The 22992-nt window shown below is 36.4% G+C and overlaps 1 protein-coding gene across 1 annotated transcript in view; it reads right to left on the bottom strand.

Annotated features, from left to right (window-relative positions):
- The window catches only part of SNTG2 (syntrophin gamma 2), a 315981-nt gene extending 293287 nt beyond the window's left edge, over nucleotides 1-22694 (bottom strand). Inside the window, exons 1-3 of the mRNA XM_023728305.1 lie at nucleotides 22485-22694; nucleotides 9301-9357; nucleotides 9137-9194 (exon numbers count right to left, since the gene is read on the bottom strand). Of these exons, the coding sequence (XP_023584073.1) occupies nucleotides 9137-9194; nucleotides 9301-9357; nucleotides 22485-22676 (307 nt within the window). The 5' untranslated portion in view covers nucleotides 22677-22694. The remainder of the gene's footprint in view (nucleotides 1-9136; nucleotides 9195-9300; nucleotides 9358-22484) is intronic.
- Between the last annotated feature and the right edge of the window lie 298 nt (nucleotides 22695-22992).

The following is a 22992-nucleotide window of genomic DNA, read 5'->3' on the forward strand; positions in this document are numbered from 1 at the left end:
TTCCCAGTTCCACTGATTATTTATCCTGATTTTTTGATCTCCCTGTCTAAGTTCCTAACTCATGTGGTTACTCTATGATCAATTTGGTAGTTGCTGTATGCTTGCTGCTTTTACACCCATGTTTTACAGCACGGTTTGGATCACGTAGTACAAACATCCTCGGTTTCCACAGTCTCTCCTGCTTTAACTTGATACCTGGACTCCTATATCAGTCCCACACAACGGGTTCATGGCAACTGTGGAACTCCCTGTGCCTGTAAAACACCTCATCCTGTGCCAGACATCAATGAAATAGAATAAATTAGCCAAGTCTCAGACCTCTAAAAGCTCACATTCCATTGAGGTATTTTATGAAAGGCTTGCAAAGAGGTTAGAATATAGTACCTAAAAACAATAAAGAAGTGAAGAAATGTGTAACTGAAACACACGTTAACTCTAGCAGTAGTACATGGATGGGCTGTAGTGGGGAAACAGGCTAGGGGACAAGGAGAACAGTTAGGAAGTTATCTCCAAAGCATTCATGGGGCCTGAAATAAGGTAGTAGTGATAATGGAGAGAAGGGAATAAACTGGCAAGACTAGGTGATCAGTAGGTTTGGGGAGATAAGGTTTCAGGTTTAGGCGATTGTAACAATTAAAATGACGGGAGTGAGAGCAGATGTGGGTGAAAGATGATGACTTCATTCTGAGACATACTGAATTTCAGGTACTTGTGAGGCATCCAGGGTAACATGATGACTAATAACCAAAACTAATTGTCAAATTGATTTCAACTTATGATGACCCCATGTGTGTCAGACTAGAACTGTGCTCCACAGGGTTCTCAATGGCTGATTTTTTGGAAGTTAATCACCAGGCCTTTCTTCTGAGGTGTCTCTAGGTGGACTAGAATCTTCTGGTTTTCACCCAAGTGCTAAAACTTTTGTACCATCCACGGATTCCAAGATGACTAACATTGTTGTTGTTCTTGTTAGGGGTCATCCAGTCTGTTCTGATTCATACGGTTCATATGTACAACAGAACGAAACACTGCCCAGTCCTGTGCCACCCTCACAACTGTTATGTTTGGGTCCATTGTTGCAGCCACTGTGTCAATCCATCTTGTTGAGGCTTTTCCTCTTTTTCACTGACCCTCTACTTTACCAAGCATGATGTCCTTCTCCAAGGACTGATCCCTCCTGATAACATGTCCAAAGTATGTGAGATGTAGTCTTGTCATCTTTGCTTCGGAGCATTCTGGTTGAATTTCTTCCAAGACAGATTTGTACATTCTTTGGGCAGTCCATGGTAGACGCAATATTCTTCACCAACACCACAATTCAAAGGAGTCAATTCTTCTTTGGTCTTCCTTATTCATTGTCCAGCTTTAGCATGCGTATTAGGGAATTGAAAACACCATGGCTTGGGTCAGGCACACCCTAGTCTTCAAGGTGACATCTTTGCTTTTTAACACTTTAAAGAGGTCTTTTGCAAGAGATTTGCCAACAGCGCAATGCGTTGTTTGACTTCTTGACTTCTGCTTCCATGGGTGTTGAATGTGGATCCAAGTAAAATGAAATCCTTGACAACGTCCATCTTTTCTCTGTTTATCATGATGTTGCTTATTGATCCAGTTGTGAGGATTTTTGTTTATGTTGAGATGTAATCCATACTGAAGGCTGTGGTCTTTCATCTTCATCAGTAAGTGCTTCAAGTCCTCTTCACTTTCGGCAAGCAAGGTTATGTCATCTGCATAAGGTTATTAATGAGTCTGCCTCCAATCCTGATGCCCCGTTCTTCTTCATATAGTCCAGCTTCTTGGATTATGTGCTCAGCATACAGACTGAATAACTATGGTGAAAGGATACAACCCTGACGCATACCTTTCCTGACTTTAAATCACACAGTATCCCCTTGTTCTGTCCAAATGACTTCCTCTTGATCTATGTACAGGTTCCTCATGAGCACAATTAACTGTTCTGGAATTCCCATTCTTCTCAATGTTACAGATAATTTGTTATGATCCACACAGTCGAATGCCTTTGCATAGTCAATAGAACACAGGTAAACATCTTTCTGGTATTCTCTACTTTCAACCAAGAGTCATCTTATCAACAATATCCCTGGTTGCATGTCCTCTTCTAAATCCAGCTTGAATTTTTGGCAGTTCCTTGTCAATGTACTGCTGCAGCTGCTTTTGAATGATCTTCAGCAAAATGATACTTGCATGTGATGTTAATGATATTGTTCGATAATTTCCGCATTCGGTTGGATCACCTTTCTTGGTAATAGGCACAAATATGGATCTCTTTCAGTTAGCTGGCCAGGTAGCTGTCTTCCAAATTTCTTGGCATAGATGAGTGAGCACTTCCAATGCTGCATCCGTTTGTTGAAACATCTCCACTGGTATTCCATCAATTCCTGGAGCTTTGTTTTTCGCCAATGTCTTCAGTGCAGCTTGGATATCTTCCTTCAGTACCGTTGGTTCCTGACCATACGCTACCTCCTGAAATGGTTGAACGTTGACCAATTCTTTTTTGGTATAGTGACTCTGTGTATTCCTTCCATCTTCTTTTGATGCTTCCTGCATTGTTTAATATTTTTCCCACAGAATCCTTCAAGATTGCAACTGGAGACTTGAATTTTTTCTTCAGTTCTTTCAGCTTGAGAAATGGTGAGCATGTCCTTCCCTTTTGGTTTTCAAACTCCAGGTCTTTGCACATGTCATTATAATACTTTACTTTGTCTTCTCAAGCCGCCCTTTGAAATCTTCTGTTAAGCTCTTTTACTTCATCATTTCTTCCCTTTGCTTTAGCTACTAGACATTCAAGAGCAAGCTTCAGAGTCTTTTCTGACATTCATTTTAGTCTTTTCTTTCTTTCATGTCTTTTTAATGACATCTTGCTTTCTGTATGTATGATGTCTTTGATGTCATTCCACAACTCGTCTGGTCTTCAGTCATTAGTGTTCAATGTGTCAAATCTATTCTTGAGATGGTCTCTGAATTTAGGTGGGATGTACTCAAGGTCGTACTTCGGCTCTTGTGGACTTGTTCTAATTTTCTTCAGCTTCAACTTGAACTTGCATATGAACAACTGACGGTCTGTTCCACAGTCAGCCCTTGGCCTGGTTCTGACTGATGATATTGAGCTCTTCTCCCATGTGTCTGTCAGTTTGTTGTACTATGGGGCATACTGGTGTGATGCTGGAAGTTATGCCACTGCTATTCAAATACCAGCAGACTCACCCATGGCGGACAGGTTTCAAGATGATTAATAGATAGCTGGAAATAAAAATCTCAAATTTCAAATGAATGTTGCATCAATATGATTTGATCCTAGAAATTGATAAATCTTGGGAATATACTAGGTCTCAGTGACTTCTGACCACCCCTACCCAGTCATGGCTACCCAGGTTTGGGGTAGGCTCTTCAGCTCACAAGCTGATTAAGATACATTGAGGTGGATTTGTCACCCCTTTCTTAAAACTATAGCCTCATTTTCACTTTTAAGCTATTATATGTGGTCTCCTTGACTCATTTATCTCTATATATATGAAATAGATTTTCTTTCTGAATTGAGCATAAAATCTGTTTTTGGTTTTTATCCGCTGGATAATCTTATTTCCTTATTCTCTGTTTTCTAACACTTATATTCATATCCATAAATCAGATTAAATAAATACTATTAAATAAGAACTGAGAATCTTCACAAAGATTATAGAAACAAATTTATATGAACATCCTTCTTTCACTTAAAAGGAGCCCTGTTGGCACGGTGGTTAAAGCGCTCAGTTGCTAACCAAATGGTCAGTGGTTCAAACCCACTAGCCGCTCCAGGGGAGAAAGACGTGGCAGATCTGCTTCCATAAATATTTAAAGCCTTGGAAACACTGTGGGGAAGTTCTGCTCTGACCTACAGGGTCACTATTAGTTGGGATCAACTCAAGAGCAATTTTTTTTTTCTTTGAATTATTAGTCAATCAACCAGATGGCTTACAGTGGTGCAGAGATAATTACACATGCCTGATTCAATAACGAATCGATTTATTTCTCCCTTGTAGAATGTGACTTTAAATGCATGGGAGCACTTAGCTTCTGCCCTGCCTGTCAATTTTACAATTATAACACTTGATATATACCACAGAAATACTTAAGGGCAACTTAATCTTAATGCTTATTCTGAAATGCTTTAAAAATCTCCAAGAGAATGATAATTTTATTCAGAGGCTTGCATAGCTCTTACAGTTTTTCAGCTATTTCTGTTTATAATTAAAACTCTATTTCTCATAAAACTGAAATTATTTTGTGTCACCACCAAAAACAGTATTAAGACATGTTATGAACTTGTGTTTTTACCTTAACCTACAAATGGAGAAGGTCTCCTTGAGAAGAGGCTCCTTTCCCTAGGCTGATGATGACAGCTGTGTTTGTGGGCCCATTAGTTCTCAGTCCCTGATTAAATATAACCCTCTCTGTTGTAAACTTTAAAGGCAGATTTTGCAGACTTACTTGAAAGGGGAAAATATGTATTGCTGAACTGACTCTTTAGGGTCCTTTTGGTGAAATGTGTCTTTATGCAGGTGCAAATTTAGTGGTTAATCATTTTGTTAAAACCACCTTTTTCCCCATAAATGCATTAAAAGTTATTGTGGGAAAATGCTCATTCCGTTTAAACAATCTCAAAGACAAAATAGCATTGCTATTAACTTTTGTCATAGGCATAAGGTTATGAATGGTTCTATGGTCTCAAATTTTATAATCATCTTATATCATTAATTCAATCATATCTTCAGAGGATAGAATGATGAAAATTTTTTCAGGTTGGAGATATTTTTGGTTTTCCGAGAAGCACATTGATTGTGGTAACAATGTGATCTATTTGGATAGAGGAAAGTAAAGGCAGAAACATCGGCATTGTGATTTGCGTAAAATCAAGGGAAATGAGTCAGAAAGTTTTTAGAAAAAAATACGAGTTTATTTTTCTACGTCCTTCACCCCAATCCTGCATATTTCCGTGGAGAGTGGGAATATCACCCTTCAGAAATACAGTCAAATGGAGGGTACAAAAAAAACCTCATTTGTAAAATTTTTCCAGTATTAGGTATATGAGTTCACTAAGCCAAGCCCACCTCCATCGGTGGCCCCTTTCTTCTTTTATCCATTCAGCCTTCAAAGTCTCCTTGAGAAAGCTTTTTCTTTCATTTTCCTCATCTTACAATTTTTATCAAGCAGAAGACATAAGTTAATCAAAGTGTCCATACCCCGCCACCAGTGGTTTGCATATTCAGGGTGATGAGCCTCCCACTGCTCCTAGCCAAATCACGACAAATCAAAACGAGTCCCTGGGTAGCCCAAAAGGTTAAGAGATCGACAACTAGCCAGAAGTTTGGTGGTCTGAACCCACCCAGAGGCACTTTGGAAAACAGGCCTAGAGATCTGCTTCTGAAATTTACAAACTTGAAAACACTATGGAGTACAGTTCTTCTCTGCACACATGGGTTTGCAATGAATCGAACTTGAACTGGCAATCACTAACAACAACAACTACAAACCAAGGAACTGATGGGGGTGACGGAGGAGCAAACTGACAGATCAGTGTTGAGACAAGCTGGATAGCAGGTGGTATAACAGGCTGGCCACAAGAGAAGCTGAGAATCCTATAAAGAGCTAGTTAGGTATATGCCATTTAATGAAGTAATTCTATTACACCCCTTCTTCTATTAGGGGCATGGTTAGGTTCCAAAGACCAGGTCATTATGTGAAATCGGTTTTATGCAAAAATGAAGGATGACCACATCAGATCACAAAATGGAGGATGACTACATTATTACACAACTACAAAGTTACACTATCATATAACTGCCAAATTATATAATTACATAACTGCCAAGTTACAGGTGTACCTCAGAGATATTGTGGGTTAGATTCCAGACCACCGCAATAAAGCAAATATTGCATTAAAGCAAGTCACATAAATTTTTTGGATTCCCAGTGCATATAAAAGTTATGTTTACACTATATTGTAGTCTATTAAGTGTGCAATAGCATTATGACTAATAAAACAATGAACATACCTTAATTAAAAAATATTTTATTGCTAAAAAATGCTAATCATCATTTAAGCCTTCAGCTAGTCAGTCTTTTTGCTGGTAGAGGGTCTTGCCTCAATATTGATGGCTTCTGACTGATCACAGTCATGGTTGCTGAAGGCTGGGGTGGCTGCAGCAATTTTTTTAAAACAGAACAACAATGAAGTTTGCTGCATCAATTGACACTTCCTTTCACGAAAGATTTCCCTGCAGCATGTGATGCTGTTTGATAGCAGTTTACCTACAGTAGAACTTCTTTCAAAATTGGAATCAATTTTCTCAAACTCTGCTGCTGCATTATCAACTAAGTTTATGTAATATTCTAAATCCTTTGTTGTCACTTCAACAATGTTGGTAGTATCTTCACCAGTAATAGATTCCATCTCAAGAAATCACTTTATTTCCTCATTCATAACGAGCAACTCCTCATCTGTTAAAGTTTTATCATGAGATTGCAGCAATTCATTCACTTCTTCAGGCTCCACTTCTAATTCTGGTTCTCCTGCTATTTCCACCACATCTGCAGTTATTTCCTCCACTAAAGTCCTGAACCCATCAAGGTCATCCATGCCGGTTGGAATCAACTTCTAAACTCCTGTTACTGTTGATATTTTGATCTCTTTCCACGAATCACGAATGTTCTTAATGGCATCTCAAATGGTAAATCCTTTCCAGAAGGTTTTCAGTTTACTTTGCCTAGATCCATCAAAGGAATTATTATCTATGGCAGCTACAGCCTTATGAAATGTATTTGAAATTTGACTTGAAAGTCAAAATTACTCTTTGGTCCATGGGCTGTGGAATGGATGTTTTGTTAGCTGGCATGAAAACAACATTAATCTCCCTGTACATCTCCATCAGAGCTCTTTGGGTGACCAGATGCATTGTCAATGAGCAGAAATATTTTGAAAGGAACCTTTTTTTCCTGAGTAGTAGGTCCTAACAATGGACTTAAAATATTCAGTAAACCATGCTGTAAACAGATGTGCTGTCATCCACACTATGCTGTTCCATTTATAGAGCACAGGCAGAGCAGATTCAGCATAATTCTTAGAGGCTCTAGGATTTTGAGAATGGTAAACGAGCATTGGTTTCAACTTAAAGTCACCAGCTGCATTAGCCCCTAACAAGAGAGTCAGCCTGTCTCTGAAGCTTTGAAGCCAGGCATTGACTTCTCCTCTCCAGCTATGAAAGTCCTAGATGGCATCTTCTTTCTCTGTAAGGCTGTTTCATCTACACGGAAAATCTGTTGTTTAGTGTAGCTACCTTCATCAGTTATCTCAGCTAGATCTTCTAGATAACTTGCTGCAGCTTCTACATCAACACTTGCTACTTCACCTTGCACTTTTATGTTATGGAGACAGATTCTTTACCTAAACCTCATGAACAAACCTCTGCTAGCTTCAAACTTTCCTTCTGCAGCTTCCTCACCTCTCAGCCTTCATCGAATTGAAGAGAGTTAGGGCCTTGCTCTGGATTAGGCTCTGGCTTAAGGAAATGTTGTGACTGGTTTGATCTTCTATCCGAACCACTAAAACTTTCTCCATATGAGCAATAAGGCTGTTTCACTTTCTTAACCATTTGTGTGTTCACTAGAGTAGCACTTTTCATTTCCTTCAAGAACTTTGCATTTGCATTCACAGCTTGGCTAAATGTTTGCTGCAAGGGGCCTAGCTTTCAGCCTATCTCATCTTTCAGCATGCCTTCCTCACTAAGCTTAATCATTTCTAGCTTGTGATTTAAAGCAAGAGAGGTGTGACACTTCCTTTCACTTGAACACTTAGAGGCCACTGTAGGGTTATGAGTTGGCCTGATTTCAATATTGCTGTGTCTCAGGGAATGGGGACGCCTGAGAAGAGGGAGAGAGATGGAGAACAGCCAGTCGGTGGAGCAGTCAGAACACACACAGCATTTACTGATTAAGTTCACCGTCGTATATGGGTGCGGTTCATGGCTCCCCAAAACAATTACATAGTAACATCAAAGATCACTGATCACAGATTACCATAACAGATATAATAATAATGAAAAAGTTTGAAAGATTGCAAGAACTACCAAAATGTGACACAGAGACACGAAGTGAGCGCATGCTGTTGGGAGAACGGAGCTGACAGACGTGATGGGCAGTGTTGCCACAAACCTTTAATTTGTAAAAAACACAGTATCTGTGCATTGCAATAAAGTGAAGCACAATAAAATGAGGTATGCCTGTACATCATTACGTAACTGCAAAATCACTGAAAATCATGGCCCAGCCAAGCTGACATACAAGCTTAACCATAACAGCCAGTGTTACTCTTGCCTCACCTCTTGGCATTCGTTACTGCCAAAAGTACACAAAATAGTCAGTAGCAGAATTGTTACTCTTGTCATAAATGTGAAATGCCAGATGAGACAGTTGATAGTTAGGAGAAAGTGTACACCAGAAAATCTACTTTGATGGGCAATAGTCTTCCCAGTAGCGGAATACATGGCTGGAAATTCCATCATTAATTTCCACATCTACACATAGTAACTCTCAGTAAATGTTATTTTTGTGATTATTATTCCCACAGCCAGTATTTTATGTAGTTAGTAGAAGTGGTAATTAATGAACTAATGCCACTTATTAAATACTGAACCACTTCCACAATCCATTCTTGGGATGGTGGACTGTAATTTTGCAATAAGTCTCTTTTCCTTTTATGCTCAGAGTCCTTTATTTCACAAACTCTAATGAACACCATTGATTCTTTCATCTCTATATTTAATTCCCCTCAATTTTTTCAGTATACCTAAGAAAACTTCAGTCTTCCAACCACTGACTCCTCAATATCTTTACAGGATAACTAGCTGCATCAAACATGAATCAGTATTTCTCTTAAGGGCTTGGAGGATCAGTATAAATGAAAAGGCAGTATCATATCAAGGGATTAAAAAAATAATACTTTTAAAATACGATACAAGTACAAAAATAAAATGGTAGCTTAAATAATCAGTAAAAATAAGTATTTGCTCATTTTTATCATTTTAAATATTATCTTACAAACTATTGCAATGTATACATAAATTATTTTGGCTGTTTTTACCTGCTTGATCTTTGAATATTTTTGATATGACGACAGGGACCTTGTGTTCAGCACCTCCCTGAAAGACACAGTCAACAGAAAAAATCTGCACTTTCCATAATTTTATTGAAAATGAAAATGTTCATCAAAAAGGAAAAGTAGGAATAGTAAAAATATGCTCATACCTTTATGCTCAGGCCCAAGCCGCCAATATGTTGTCTGCGAAGTGTAACAGTTCTGTGCTTTAAAAAATTTTAGAAAACAAACTAAGTTTAGGTTCAAATGCACTACCAGAAAATGAATATATAACTTTTCCATTTAAACTTAAATAAATGTTTAAAATATATTTCCAAAGTGGCATTGCTTAAATACTATACTACTGAAAATATTTAAAATCTTCAATCGCTTTTGCACACATGGAAATAAAGGTATTGATAAAAGCAGGACCTATTGCAGGAATTATTTAAAATCCATGCAAAACTCCTGCAAAGCTGGCCAAATTATTCCACTTTAGACATAAGGAATGAAGGCTCAGACAAGTGACATGACGTGCTTATGTTCTCCAAGGTAGTAAATATAGAAAGCTGCAGCGTAAGCCTGGTTCTATTTTTAAAATCTCTTTTCTTTCCACTAATTCCAAAACTTGCTCCTTTTTCACTATACTTCTCTGCTTAGCTCAATTATGCTTTGGTCGACTTTTAACTAATCAGTATTAATTCATGAATTGTCAATTTTTTTTCATGACCTATGTTCATAGTGCCTAAATTTAAAGGTGACGGTGATGATAAAAACCTAAACATACAATATGCCCTTAAACGGCTATTGAACTGTTCCGAATCTCCAAGTCTTTAATATAGTAAATCATATACATATATTTTGTTGTGGTCTAAACTGACTGAAGTCATTTCTAACCTACTGCAACTAGATCCGGTGGGACAAAGTAGCAACCACATCGAGAGGGCGTGAAATAAGAGTCCTGGGACTAGATGTATGAATGCAGAAAAGGATGTTTTTAATCTCAGAAGTAAACTTTAATGGGAATAATGAAAATAACATACACTGCTTTAATTGTTGAGTGACAACTTAAGAGCTTTCAGACTGAATGACTCTTTAAAAAGTGTTTATGTAAGGAAAGCAAGGACAGAGGAGTAAGAAAAAGGATCAGAGAAATCGTTACATAACAGCAGGAACACTGCTGAGCTCGCGTTCTATGTACGGTGTGCGCTCACTGCCAGCAGTGAACATGGGCCGACGGGGAAACCTGCCATACCAGTTACCATATGTATCCTCCACAACCTGTAAGATCCATTTGTAATTCTATTCTTACTAGCGAATGCACACAAGCTCAAAGTAAAGAAGCAAAGAAATAGAGCAAAGATATCTATTTTAAGGGTATGTATGAGAACACATTAAATAACACTTTAAAACTTCACTGTCTTGAGCTTTTTTGAGCATATAATATTAATTGATGAACTATTTATAAAATCATAGACAGAAAAAGAGCTTTATTTCAGGGTCTTTATTGTCTCAGCAATCATTTTTGTCTTTTTCCTTGTCCTAGACTGTATTCCAAACAGAAGAGACTGCTGAATAGAAAGTTAAAGTTACTCTTATGATGTGTATACTGTGATTTCCTATTAGAAACATAATCTAAGTACTTATCTGAAATGCCAGGAACACTTCTCAACCACATTTCAACAAAGGACAGCAGAAGTAGATTCGATTTTAAATCTAATTGTAATGGCAAATGGTTCCCAAGGGTGTTTCCATTGAGAAGGAAGAGGGTAATATTCCTATGTATTAGAAGCATACCATCTTCTGTCTTGTAAACACAGAAAGTTAGCTTTCAAAGTAAGTATTCCACTATGAGTATGAACTGAAAAAAAGGGGAGGGAGGGGCATTGATTCACTCATTCATGGATTTATTCAGTAAACACTGAAATCCCACTATGTTAAATGGGGGACCAGGAATACAAAGAATCCACCTGCTAGCTATTCCTTTGTGAGACTCCATAACATGTCATAAGCGTCTTAGAAAAAAATTATGAGCAACAGCAGATTAGATAATTGGGGTGGTGCAAATAACTAACTCTCTTAACTGAACTCTGCTAATAGAAAGGCTGGAGGTTCAAGTCCATCTGGACGCATCTCGGAAGAAGGGCCTGGCAATCTACTTCCAAAAAATCAGCCACTGAAAATCCTATGGAGCACAATTCTGCACTGACACACATGGGGTCATTATGAGTCAGGGTCAACTCAACAGCAACCAGTCTTATAATACCATATTAACCAGGAATACCTGCTATATTCAATGAAGTTTTTCAGTTTAACCTTCAAATAAGCATGTGAACCTCGCTGAAAGCCAGCAAATACGCGTCAGAGAAAATATATTTTGAAAAGACACAAGTTGGTGTCCACTTCAATAGACTTTGCCAACCAGTCTTAACATACATTTTACAGCTGCCATTTTATTCATTTATAGACAATTCAAATGAAATATTAAGAAAATGGTCACTTGGGGCAAAATGAATGAACTCCTACCAAAAGTCTGGACTAATTCCAAACAGGTAAGGTTAAAAAAAAAAAAACTGACATCATAAACTTCTTTAATATCTGTTTAATGAAACTTGAACAGCCTATTATCGATTATTCTGCCTAAGCTCCCATCTTGATTTATGCAAATATTTGCTCCATGCCATCTGCTAAAATGTCCGTTTCTGTGCAAATCTGGGCCAGTCATTTAAATCTCTCTCTGTTTCTGCATCGGTAAAATGGTGATAATAACACATTTCCTACCTAGGAAGTCAAGTAAGATAATTATGGGAAAACATGCTATCAATTATGAAATTTCATAAAAATGTCAGGAGAATTTAGTCTCTTCTATGAAATGTTGTTCTTCTCTATCTTTCAAAACTACCTCATTCAAGCATCAAACGGGTTTAGTTTTTCAAAATTGGGAGAAAACATTTGGCCAATCAATGTAATCATATTTTAATAAATGAAGATTATATAATGATTAAGGTTCTAAACATGATTTTAATATTAACATGTCTAAGAACTTACTTTCTATTTTCAAGCACAAAAATAAATGTGAAGCAAAACTTCTGCAGCTTTTGATTGAAACTTTTCACACTGCAGCCCAGCTAAAGTGACTATATTGATTTTGTGCCCTAATTTATACTCCTATAGGCAAGCTGGAGCTGATCCTTTTATTTTAAAGTCACAGATAGAATTTTCCATAATGGTTCTCTTAACAGATATCCAGACAGGAGCTAATCCTATCAAAAAGGATTTTCTAATTAAACCAAAATAGGCCATTATTTAATTAGTTTATACGGTAATACCCTTTTAGAGTCAACCACAGGTACCAGACAATGAACCAACACAGAACACTCAGCTAAAAAAAAACTAATGGCCAGATCTCCTCTGTTTACATGTGTACTTGTATAAACAGGGCTTCTTCACCTGCCATATTCAGAGGCCTCATCACTAATCAATGAATGAATTCAGAACATAATCAAAATATATAATAAGACTTTTTGAGAATGAACTCTGGATTCTAAGGTATTTGTTCAGTAAATTCTTTTCAAACTGAATCCACTTTTCTTTTGCTTACAAATATATAAGATAAAGTCTTTCAAAAAATAAAAATATTCTTCTGTGTTTTATCATTTAACCCCAAACTATGTTTTGACATTTAATTCATCTTGACCTCTTGGTAGCTGACATTTATAATAGGGCTTAGATGTTGCCACATTATCTTCCGACTATAAATATTTTGAGATACAACTGTTTTCTAAGACACAGATCATTCTTACCCATTATATACTTTTCATCAAACAAAAATAAAAATGACGTAAGGACACTGAAGGGTTAGATTTCTTGGTCTGGCTGTCTAAAATATTATGTTTTTCAAGTTCTTCTTGAATGATATATGATTTGGCACACATTTTAACAATTAAACTGTAGGCTTAATACTAAATTTAAATTTGCCACACTTGTAAACTCATTTTCAGATTTGAACATTGCAATTTCCAGAAAGACAAATTTCAGTCTGTTATAAACTTTGCCACTGTGCCATTATCCCACTAGGCCTGCTGCCTCTCTATCAGCAGCTAAGGCTTATTCAATTCAGAAGGTGTCTTGTCACACAGACAATCTGAAATTTTGACACTCCAACTCCTCCCTCTGCCTGGTACTCTCCAACCAACGCCATCCCTTTTCTCATGACGTTTTGCTTAGAGAATGCCAGAGCCAAACCCTGCTCGTTAAGAAGAAAACTAACAGGTATGAATGGCCAGTAAGAGGAAAGCAACTTTTCTTTCCCAAGGTTTAACTGAAGGGCCTGAAAGAGAAATAAGAAATTTAAAGATTTAGAGAAAGAATCTTCTGTAGTATTTTATTTTAGAAAAATATATGTTCAAAAATACTTCTAGTATTTTATTTCAGGGAAAACTAAGTGTTAATGGATTCTAATATTTCAAATAGGTGTGGGAGATGGGGGCAGGGGCGAATCACTAGACATTTTTTCTTATGTAGAGCCGGATATTCAATTACCACACTCTGTATCTTTTAGGATGGAGGCTGGTGTATCTCTCCTTACTCTTTTTGAATAGTTCAGACATGTAAGATTTATTTAGTGAGATAAAGAATCTGAATTTACCATCAGATATAAGTAAATGCCTTTTTAAGGGTTTGAAGATACTAAGATTTTAATTTTGGTGTTGAGTCAAATCCATATTTAAAAAAAAAAAAAAAAAAAGACCCGTTGCTGTTGAGTCGATTCCAACTCATAGTAACCCTATACGACAGAGTAGAAGTATTTCACAGGGTTTCCAAGGAGCAGTTGGGAGATTCCAACTGCCGACCTTTTGGTTAGCAGCTGAGCCCTTAGCCACTGTGCCACCAGGGCTCCAAATCCATATGAGAGGGATCTAAAAATCTGTACAGAATGTTGTTGCCAGCCGCCACCTACTTGGTCACAACTCATGGAGAACCATGCACAACACAATTACATCCTGCCTGGTCCTGAGCCATCTCCAAGGTCGGCTGCAGATCGAACCATTGTGACTCGACAGGGTTTCTACTGGCTGATTTTCGGCAATAGATCGGCAAACCTTTCTTCCTAGTCTATCTTAGTCTGGAGGCTCCACTGAAACCTGTTCAGCATCAAAGCAACATGCAAGCCTCCAATGACAGATGAGTGTTGGCTGCGCATGAAGTGCACTAGCCAGGAACAGAACCAGCCTCTCCAGCGTGGAAGGGGAGAATTCTACCACTCAACCACCACTATGCTTGGTTTCTTAAAGTTCCTTAAAACTCTTCAAAAAAATTTAAACCAATAAAATATCCATACAGTATTTCAACTTCACTATTATTCATGTGGGTAGTCCTGGTGGTGCAGTGGTTAAGAGCTATGGCTGCTAATCAAAAGGTCGGCAGTTCGAATCCACCAGCTGCTCCTTGGGAATCCTATGGGGCGGTTCTACTCTGTCCTGTAGGGTTGCTATGAGTCGGAATCTACTCGAAGACAACAGGTTTGGTTTTTTATTATTCATGTAAAGCTAATGAGCTACTAAACAGACATTATTACCCTTCCATTTTGTTATCTGAAACACTAACAAAGGGACTTCAGCATATATATGGATGAAATTTGGAGAAATCTATTTTGAAAAAGTTTCTGCATCATTGCAAAGTAATATTTACTGAAATAAATACATTGGTGATATTGAAAATACAAATTGCACTTGGAGGGGTTAAATCCAAACAAGAATGTGCAGCAAATATATCAATTAATTTTTGTTTATCTGTGTATCAAACAGAACAGATTTACATGGAGCAGAAAATGTTTATACGTATATGAATAAAAGTTTTAAAATGAAGGTACGACATTATTCTACTCATATAAACCACATAAGACAATATATATGTTGTTCATGCAAATATATATAGAAATGATTTAGAAATTTAAATCGAATAATACATACCAACATCAGTATAATGATAGCCACTGGGGAAAATGGCAGATGAAGGGACAGGAGAGTAAGGCTTCAGATATATTTTTAGTATTGTATTTCTTTTTAAAAATGGAGCCTTCTGAAGCAAATAGGGTAATATATTGATTTATAATAAATATTAGTGACAATTTCATGAGGTTTTGTTTCATTGCTTTTCAACTTTTCTTGATTTGAAAAACTAGATAATTAAAGGAAAGAATAAAAAATGTTTAGCAGATTATGCAAAATAGCTTTGTTACTATGATTTTTAGGTATTTAAAGTTGTATTTGAATAACATTTTTTGTTTTCATTTCCTTGTAAAAAGTACACACACACACACATACAGAGATATACAAACTATTATTTTAACTTTAAAATAAACCTTTGTTGTAAACTTTCATAAATCTACGGCCAACCTACCCACTATGTTAATGGTTTTTAAGTTACAATTTTGCTCATTAAAGTGAGATATAATATGGGTACTATTAAAAGCATTTTAATGAGCTAACTCCATAATGTCAAAAGCTAACACAAAGTAGAATTTGCAAGAGTCAGCCATTATACAGACTAAGTTAGAGGTAAATTCTAAATATTTTGCTGAGGACTACATTTCATTAATTGTTCTTTTCAAAGAGACTGCCAACTTTTGCTAGAAAAAATTTCAGAACACTAGTTAAACCTTATAGCTTTCTATATTCAATATCTGTGATGATTTGCAAATCAGATGCTTTAGAATTTGCCTTTACCACTGTCCTGGTGGTACAGTGGTTAAGAGCTTAGCTGCTAACCAAAATGTCGGCAGTTCAAATCCACCAGCCGCTCCCTGGAAACCCTATGGGGCAGTTCTACGCTGTCCTATAAGGTCGCTATGAGCCAGAACTGACTCAGTGGCAACAGATCTGGTTTGGTTGTGGTTTTAGCAGCAAAGGGTGATATGGTTAGGAAAGAGTGATCCCGGTGTATAAACGAACTGTAATACACAAAAGATGCCCTAAAAAATAAAACAAAACCAATTGATATGATATGCCTTGACTTCAGAGTTAAAATAGTCTGGACTTAATTATAATATTTAATATGAGTGCATAGATTTTTGACATTAGCCAGACAAAACCTCCTAGTACTATACCAATAACACCAGTACTATGCAAACTCTTCGAGAAAATACAAAAAAAGAGAAAACCTTCCTATGAAGCAAGTATAATATGGATAACAATATCAGACAAGCATATTATAAGAGTAGGTTTCTTTATTACTCTCACTTGGAATCCATTGGGCTCCTACATCTGAGAATGGATGTCTTTCACCAGCTATGTAAAATTCTCAGCCGTAATCCCTTTGACATACACTACCTCATCTCCATTTTCTCTATTCTTTTTCATGCATCTCTACTTAGTCAAATGTTCAACAATCTTCCTCTGTTCTTAAGGTATCTTAACCTTTCTTTTACATATTTTCCAACTCTTTGTGTTTCATCCTGTGTAATTTATTAAAATCTATTTTATAGTTCATTAATTTTCTTTACGCTTCTAATATGCTATTTAACTGATAGTCGAGATTGTGATTTCATTTATTGCTTTCATTTTTATTTCTGTATATTTCCTTTGGTTTGTTTTCACATCTGCCAGATCACATTTTTAACCACTTACTTTACCATACTTTTGATACCCTCTTCTATGTTTTTCAACAAAATACACATGCATTTTATACTATGAATCTGGTAATTTTAGAATCTTATGTCTCTGCAGATTCTGCAATTTTTAAATTTCTATTGTCTCTTGCTTATGGTGGCTTTCTTCCTTGTGGATTTATGAGTTTCATGTAATCTCTAAAGATTTCTTTGAACTTTATACTTGAGAAGTAGTTGAGGCTTGGATTTAAAGTGCATCCTTCCAGAGAGAAAATGCATTTTTGCTTCTATATGGTGCCTGGAGAACCACCAAACCCTACACATTACTTTAAACTTAATTGTCAGCTTGAGATTTTTCAGGCCACAGAAGTAGTATAAATTCCCACACCAAACCCAAATGAGAGTAGGCTTGGTATTCTTGGGGGATATTTTTTTCTCCCTCTTTCTTCCAGATAAGACATTTAAGTATTGCCACGGTATCCCTTCTGTTTGGTAGTTATTTTTGTTTGCTTATTTGTTTTTTCCTTTTTCTAGTTAACTCACTAAAGACGTGACATTTTTAGCATCCTTACTTTATGCAAGTGAGAGATTCTGATCAATCCTATCTGGCTAGGTCCCTAGGCTCTGACTTCCAAAGCACACATTAAAGTACTGTATCTAGGTTACCCTGGATTAGCAAACACCAGTTTCGGTGACTGGTTACCTCCCTATATTTACACCTTTTCAACAGTTCAAGTAACATTTGTTGTGTTTGGTACTGCTGTTGCTTCTTTGTACATTTCAAACATTATATGACTTTTTGTGCTGTTAAATTCACTAATTTATCAAACAGTATTCCTTAGATTATAAATTGACATACTGTACAACAGATTACTTAACTCTGTAATTAGCTTTGTGATCTTATATCAGTAATTTTCTTTTCCTGAGTCTTGATTTCCTCAATAGTAATATGGAATTCTCTAAAATACATATCAACTCTAAGCTTGCCACAATTTAAATTACTATTTAGAACATAGACATTTATTAAAACTTTTTTCATATGTAATTTCCCTACCACATTCATTTAAACCACCTACATAAACTTCCAATTTAGTAAAAATATAAGCATCTCAAATGTTCAAAGACAATTATAAAGACAAGTAAACAATCCATACAAATACTCTAGAAATATGAGTAAAAGCCGCTTCTTCCATATTACATAACTCTTTAGGATATAACTAGAGAATCCAGAGATTTATAAGCATTCAAAATGGCATGTTGATGTGAAGGGATAGGAAAATAAATGGAATATGAATTTGTAGATTCTAAACTCTGATGTTGAATCAGAAGAATTAAAAAAAATCTACTGTTGTTTAATAGTAAATTTAATTTTGACATCTTTTTTATGTGATAAAAATTACATCCAATCATTAACTGATACTGTGTTTACCTTTTCAGCAGGTTCAAGAAAACAAAACACAAGTCTACTCCTAAATTATGTCTTCTCTACTGAGCAAACAAAACTATAAGTGCAACCAAAGATTTAAAGCTTAGTGTAAACTCTAAATTGAGTTTTTAAACAACCAAATTCTCTACAAGCTCATCTACTGAATAAGTATTGAATAATAAAGTGATTCTTTATTGTTTAAGTGAAAGTTTATACTTCACATTAGTCTCTCATACAAAAATTTATGCATACATTGTTATGTGACCCTAACTGCTCCCCTGTACTGTGACAGCACATTGCTCCTTTCCACCCCGGATTTCCCGTGTACATTCTACCAGCTCCTGACCCTCTCTGCCTTCTCATCTCACCTCCGGACAGAAGGTGCCCGTTTAGTTTCATGTATCTACTTGAGCTAAGAAGCACACTTTTCACGAGTATCGTTTTATGCCCCACAGTCCAGTCCAATATTTGTCTGAAGAGTTGACCTCGGAAATTGTTTTAGTTCTGGGTTGACAGAGAGTCTGGCGGTCATGCTTTCTGGAGTTCCTCCAGTCTCACTCAGACCATTAAGTTTGGTCTTTTTACTAGAATTTGAGTTCTGCACCCCACCTTTCTCCTGCTCCATCAGAGACTCTCTGTTGTGTTCCCTGTCAGGACAGTCATTGGTGGTAGCCTGGCAACATCCAGTTCTTCTGGTCCCAGGCTGATGGAGTCTCTGGTTTATGTGGCCCTTTTGTCTCTTGGGCTAATATTTTCCTTGTGACTTTGGTGTTCTTCATTCTCCTTTACTCCGGGTGAGTTGGGACCAACTGATGCATCTTAGACGGCCACTCGCTAGCTTTTAAGACCCCAGCCACCACTCACCAAAGTGGGATGCAGAACATTTTCTTAATAAACTTTGTTATGCCAATTGACCTAGATGTCCCCTGAAAGCATGGTCCCAAGGCCTCCGCCCCGGCTACACTGTCCCTCGAAATGTTTGGTTGTATTCAGGAAACTTCTTAGCTTTGGTTTAGTCCAGTTGTGCTGACTTCCCCTGTAGTGTGTGCTGTCCTTCCTTTCAGCTAAGATAAATCTTGTCTACTGTCTAGTTAGTGCATAAACTGGTTTTGAAGTGAGCATGGGTCTTCCACTGAAATCGAGCTGGGAATGTAAAACTCATTTATCATTTATTATTTATCAGTGCTGCTTCCTATTAAGTAAAAACTGACCTTAAAAATAAAAATACCAGTCTGAACTGTACATATCACTTCAATAAGGATTTTGAAGTAGCTTGTAGATCTATACAGTTGTGAGTGATGCGTCAGACAACACAGAAGGCTGAATGAGTGAGTTACTTAACCTCGGCGTCCCTTAGTTTTATCACCTCTGTCTACTACAGGGATCATAAGGGTACCTACTGCATAATGTTCTTGTGAGTTTTAAGTGAATCACTGTATGCAATATGCTCATGAAAGTACTGGAACATCAAATAGAATAGCAGTAGTAGTAGTAATAATAGCAGTATCTATGGCTTATCATCCAAATGATGAGCTCATTTCTGCTTGACTTTAATATCTATATTCTGTACTCAATATATATATGTATTGAACTGAATCTGATAATTTTTTAACTTCATAAACCTAAAATCCCCACTCATTCATCCTACAGATAGATCACTGAATGATTAGATTTTCCATTCTTGCTCTTACAAGTATTTAAAATGGAAAACAATGGTTCTCAGCCAGGTTTCTTGATGAAGGTTAACGTGAAAAATGTTCAATAATGTGGATATAATGAAAATTGCTATGTTTTGAGAACCCCAGAGAAATAGTCTACCTCTGATTCTAAAAACAGCTGTGACCTTTTTAGAAAGTAGTCCTTTTCATTCTCCAAACACATGATAAATTCTCATGGCAAGAATAGTTTTATTTATATAACCTACAGAGGAATGCAGAGTTTCAACTGCCTTTAGACCAAAGGCATTAGTACTAATATGATTCCATAACTGGGATATATAAGAAGTTGTGATCTCAGTAGCTGGATGTGTTCTCCTGTGGGAAAAAAAAAAAGATTTCTTCTGAATTTCATGGCCTTCCTCCCCCAATTTCCAGCCCATGTATGCAAGTTTATTCACAAATGTGTTCACTACGTTTCTAAAAAACTACAGAGATAATTAAAGAATAAAACTGGCAGTGAATGGATGGGAATCTGTATTAGTTAGGTGTTCTAATCTACCCTCACTCTTTGAGAGCAGGGAATTTTAATCTCAAGTCTATGGATGTTTTTAGGCATCAGTAAATCCCTTGAAATTGTATGCATAATTGCATAAGTATTAGCATACGCTCATTTTTTCTTAGGAAGGAATCTACAATTGTAAGCAAGAACTTAATCTTGGGAAGAAAATCTGACACTTAGAAATACAAGAAAAAAGAGTAATATATTTTTTCTCTCCTATTACAGTAAAAAAACCAGTATTTTTTTTACTATAAATTGAGTGAGATTTTCTATAGCTTAAAATGTTGTTATTAGGATGGGTAAATTTTTAAATGGGTCAAAAAAACTCTTCCTCAGTTTTCCCCTCTTTCCCTCCTCCCATCATTGTTTGGTAGTTAGAACAAGTGAAAGAAAAAACAATCAAACTAACAGTGGTAGGGTTAATTGGACTAAGTTAGACATGAGCTCTACCTACATTTTTTTAAAGAAAAAAGACTCAGTTTAGTGGGAATTTTATAGGTGCTTTTAAAGTGCAATTGGAGTTTGTAGAATGAAGAGGGAAGAAGAGAGGACAAGACCCAGGTCCCAGGTCTAAGAGTGAGGGAAGAAGAGTAGAGAGGACAGCATACTCATTTTCACCCTCTTTTATTTGGTTTTACCAGTCCTAGAACTGCAGAGAATCCTAGACTGGTAGAGGTGGCATGAACTGAGTGGACTTGCTGACACATCATCAGGGTAGAACAGGGTAGATTTGGGCTCTAGGCAACAGAAGTAGGGGGAATTTCAAACAGAAGACATGAGCAATGCAGTTCATAAATAGCAATACACACATAAGATAAAAATGTATGTTTAGAATTAATTACTAATATGCGGTAATCATATTGTACTTTCTCAACAAACTAACCAAACTTTCTAAATGAACGCATCAAATTTTGCTAACATCTGCATCTCTTGAGGAAATACTGATCAGAGGATTGCAAGTGGGATAAAAAACACCTGATTATTTCATTTTCAAGATAAAGGTCATGAAGACTCAGAAGACTAGACATAAGGGGTCTCCAGAGTCTGTAACTTCCAAAAGAGCCAACCATGAATTGAAATATTTTCAAAAACACTTTGAAAAGACCTTCCTTTCAACTACATGATTTGAGTAGCAGTTTTTGTAGCTAACAGATGTGTTTAAAGGAGAAATTTATAGAGGATCCCTGACTAATGTTGAAACATAAAGCTGAAATTATTTAAGCCTACTAGAAAGAAAATTAGGACACTGAACGTGATTTTAATATATTATATTCTATTTGTAGTAGTCCTTTTTGAGTTAAATTCTGACAAAGAAGCTGCCAAAAATATATTTCTTAATGTTTATTCAATATTCTACTGCATCAAATAAATAAATTTCTTTTCCTTAAGACAACTGCATTCATGAGTCAAGAGTACAATTGAAGCCAAGAAGGACTATGCTTCCAGCATGAAAATGCATCCTGACATCCACAGATGCAAACGTACAAAGTTAATACCTAATGCTAAGAAAAACTATTTTATTTTTCATTGCATGTCATTCTAGATGGAAACTCTAAAGTTATTATTCTTTTAGTAAATACAGTAACCATTATATTATGCATTTTTATTTTCTAATTAGAATATATCACATTTCATATTGTGGTATTTGGGACTATTTTTTATTTAAAGCTCCTCGAAGAATATGCTTTAACAAAGAAATTAAGAAAGTCAGGGAGAGAGTAAATGATCCAAAACCTGTTGCCTTCGAGTCGATTCTGACTCATAGCAACCCTACTGGACAGAGCAGACCTGCCCCATACGGTTTCCAAGGAGAGGCTGGTGGATTTGAACTGCTGAACTTTTGGTTAGCAGCCAAACTCTTAACCACTGCACCACCAGGGCTCGAAGTAAATGATACAGTTTTGAAAATACTATTTTAGCTGGGTATAAGCAACACCAGCAGTTAGGAATATTTAAATAATGGCCTAGAAGCTTTTCATTAGCAACTATTCTTGCACAATAATTTTTATATGGCTTTCATCTGAACAAGACCTTCTCAGCTCATAAATTCAAAACATTTTTGAAACACACCATTGGAAGCGTGGAGATCCAGAAGCACTTACATTTGCACTGTGATTGCTTCCACTAACACAGACGACATCTTGTTTTTGAATAGTTAGTACCTCTTTTGTTAGCTTCAACCGGATGTCATAGGCATTTTCAGACCCTTCATGATACAACAGTGCAATACCAGTTTTAGTCTGTAAAAACAGAGTGGAAATACAAATAAAATGGTTTGAGTACAGGAGAACCATTGGCAATGGCAAATTATTAGCTGCTTTCTTTTCAACAACTTTCTAAAAAAACACATGTATATTTATTCAATATGAACAGAAGATCCGTATTTATGCCACAAGGATTCTGATTAATTTAACACACACGCACACACAAAAATCAAATTTTGAATAGCTGGTTCAAGGCGCTATTTAAAAGCCTTATACAAAACATGATTTTGTTTTGTTTTTTATTGCCAGTTCTTAAAAAAAAACTCCAAAAGTGTTATTTCACACTTTAATGTTTCTGCATTCTGATTTATTTTTCACTTTAGACAAAGCTATCGGAATGAAGATG

The sequence above is a fragment of the Trichechus manatus genome, unplaced genomic scaffold (genome assembly GCF_000243295.1).
Source record: "Trichechus manatus latirostris isolate Lorelei unplaced genomic scaffold, TriManLat1.0 scaffold00023, whole genome shotgun sequence".
NCBI classification, from domain to species: Eukaryota; Metazoa; Chordata; class Mammalia; order Sirenia; family Trichechidae; genus Trichechus; species Trichechus manatus.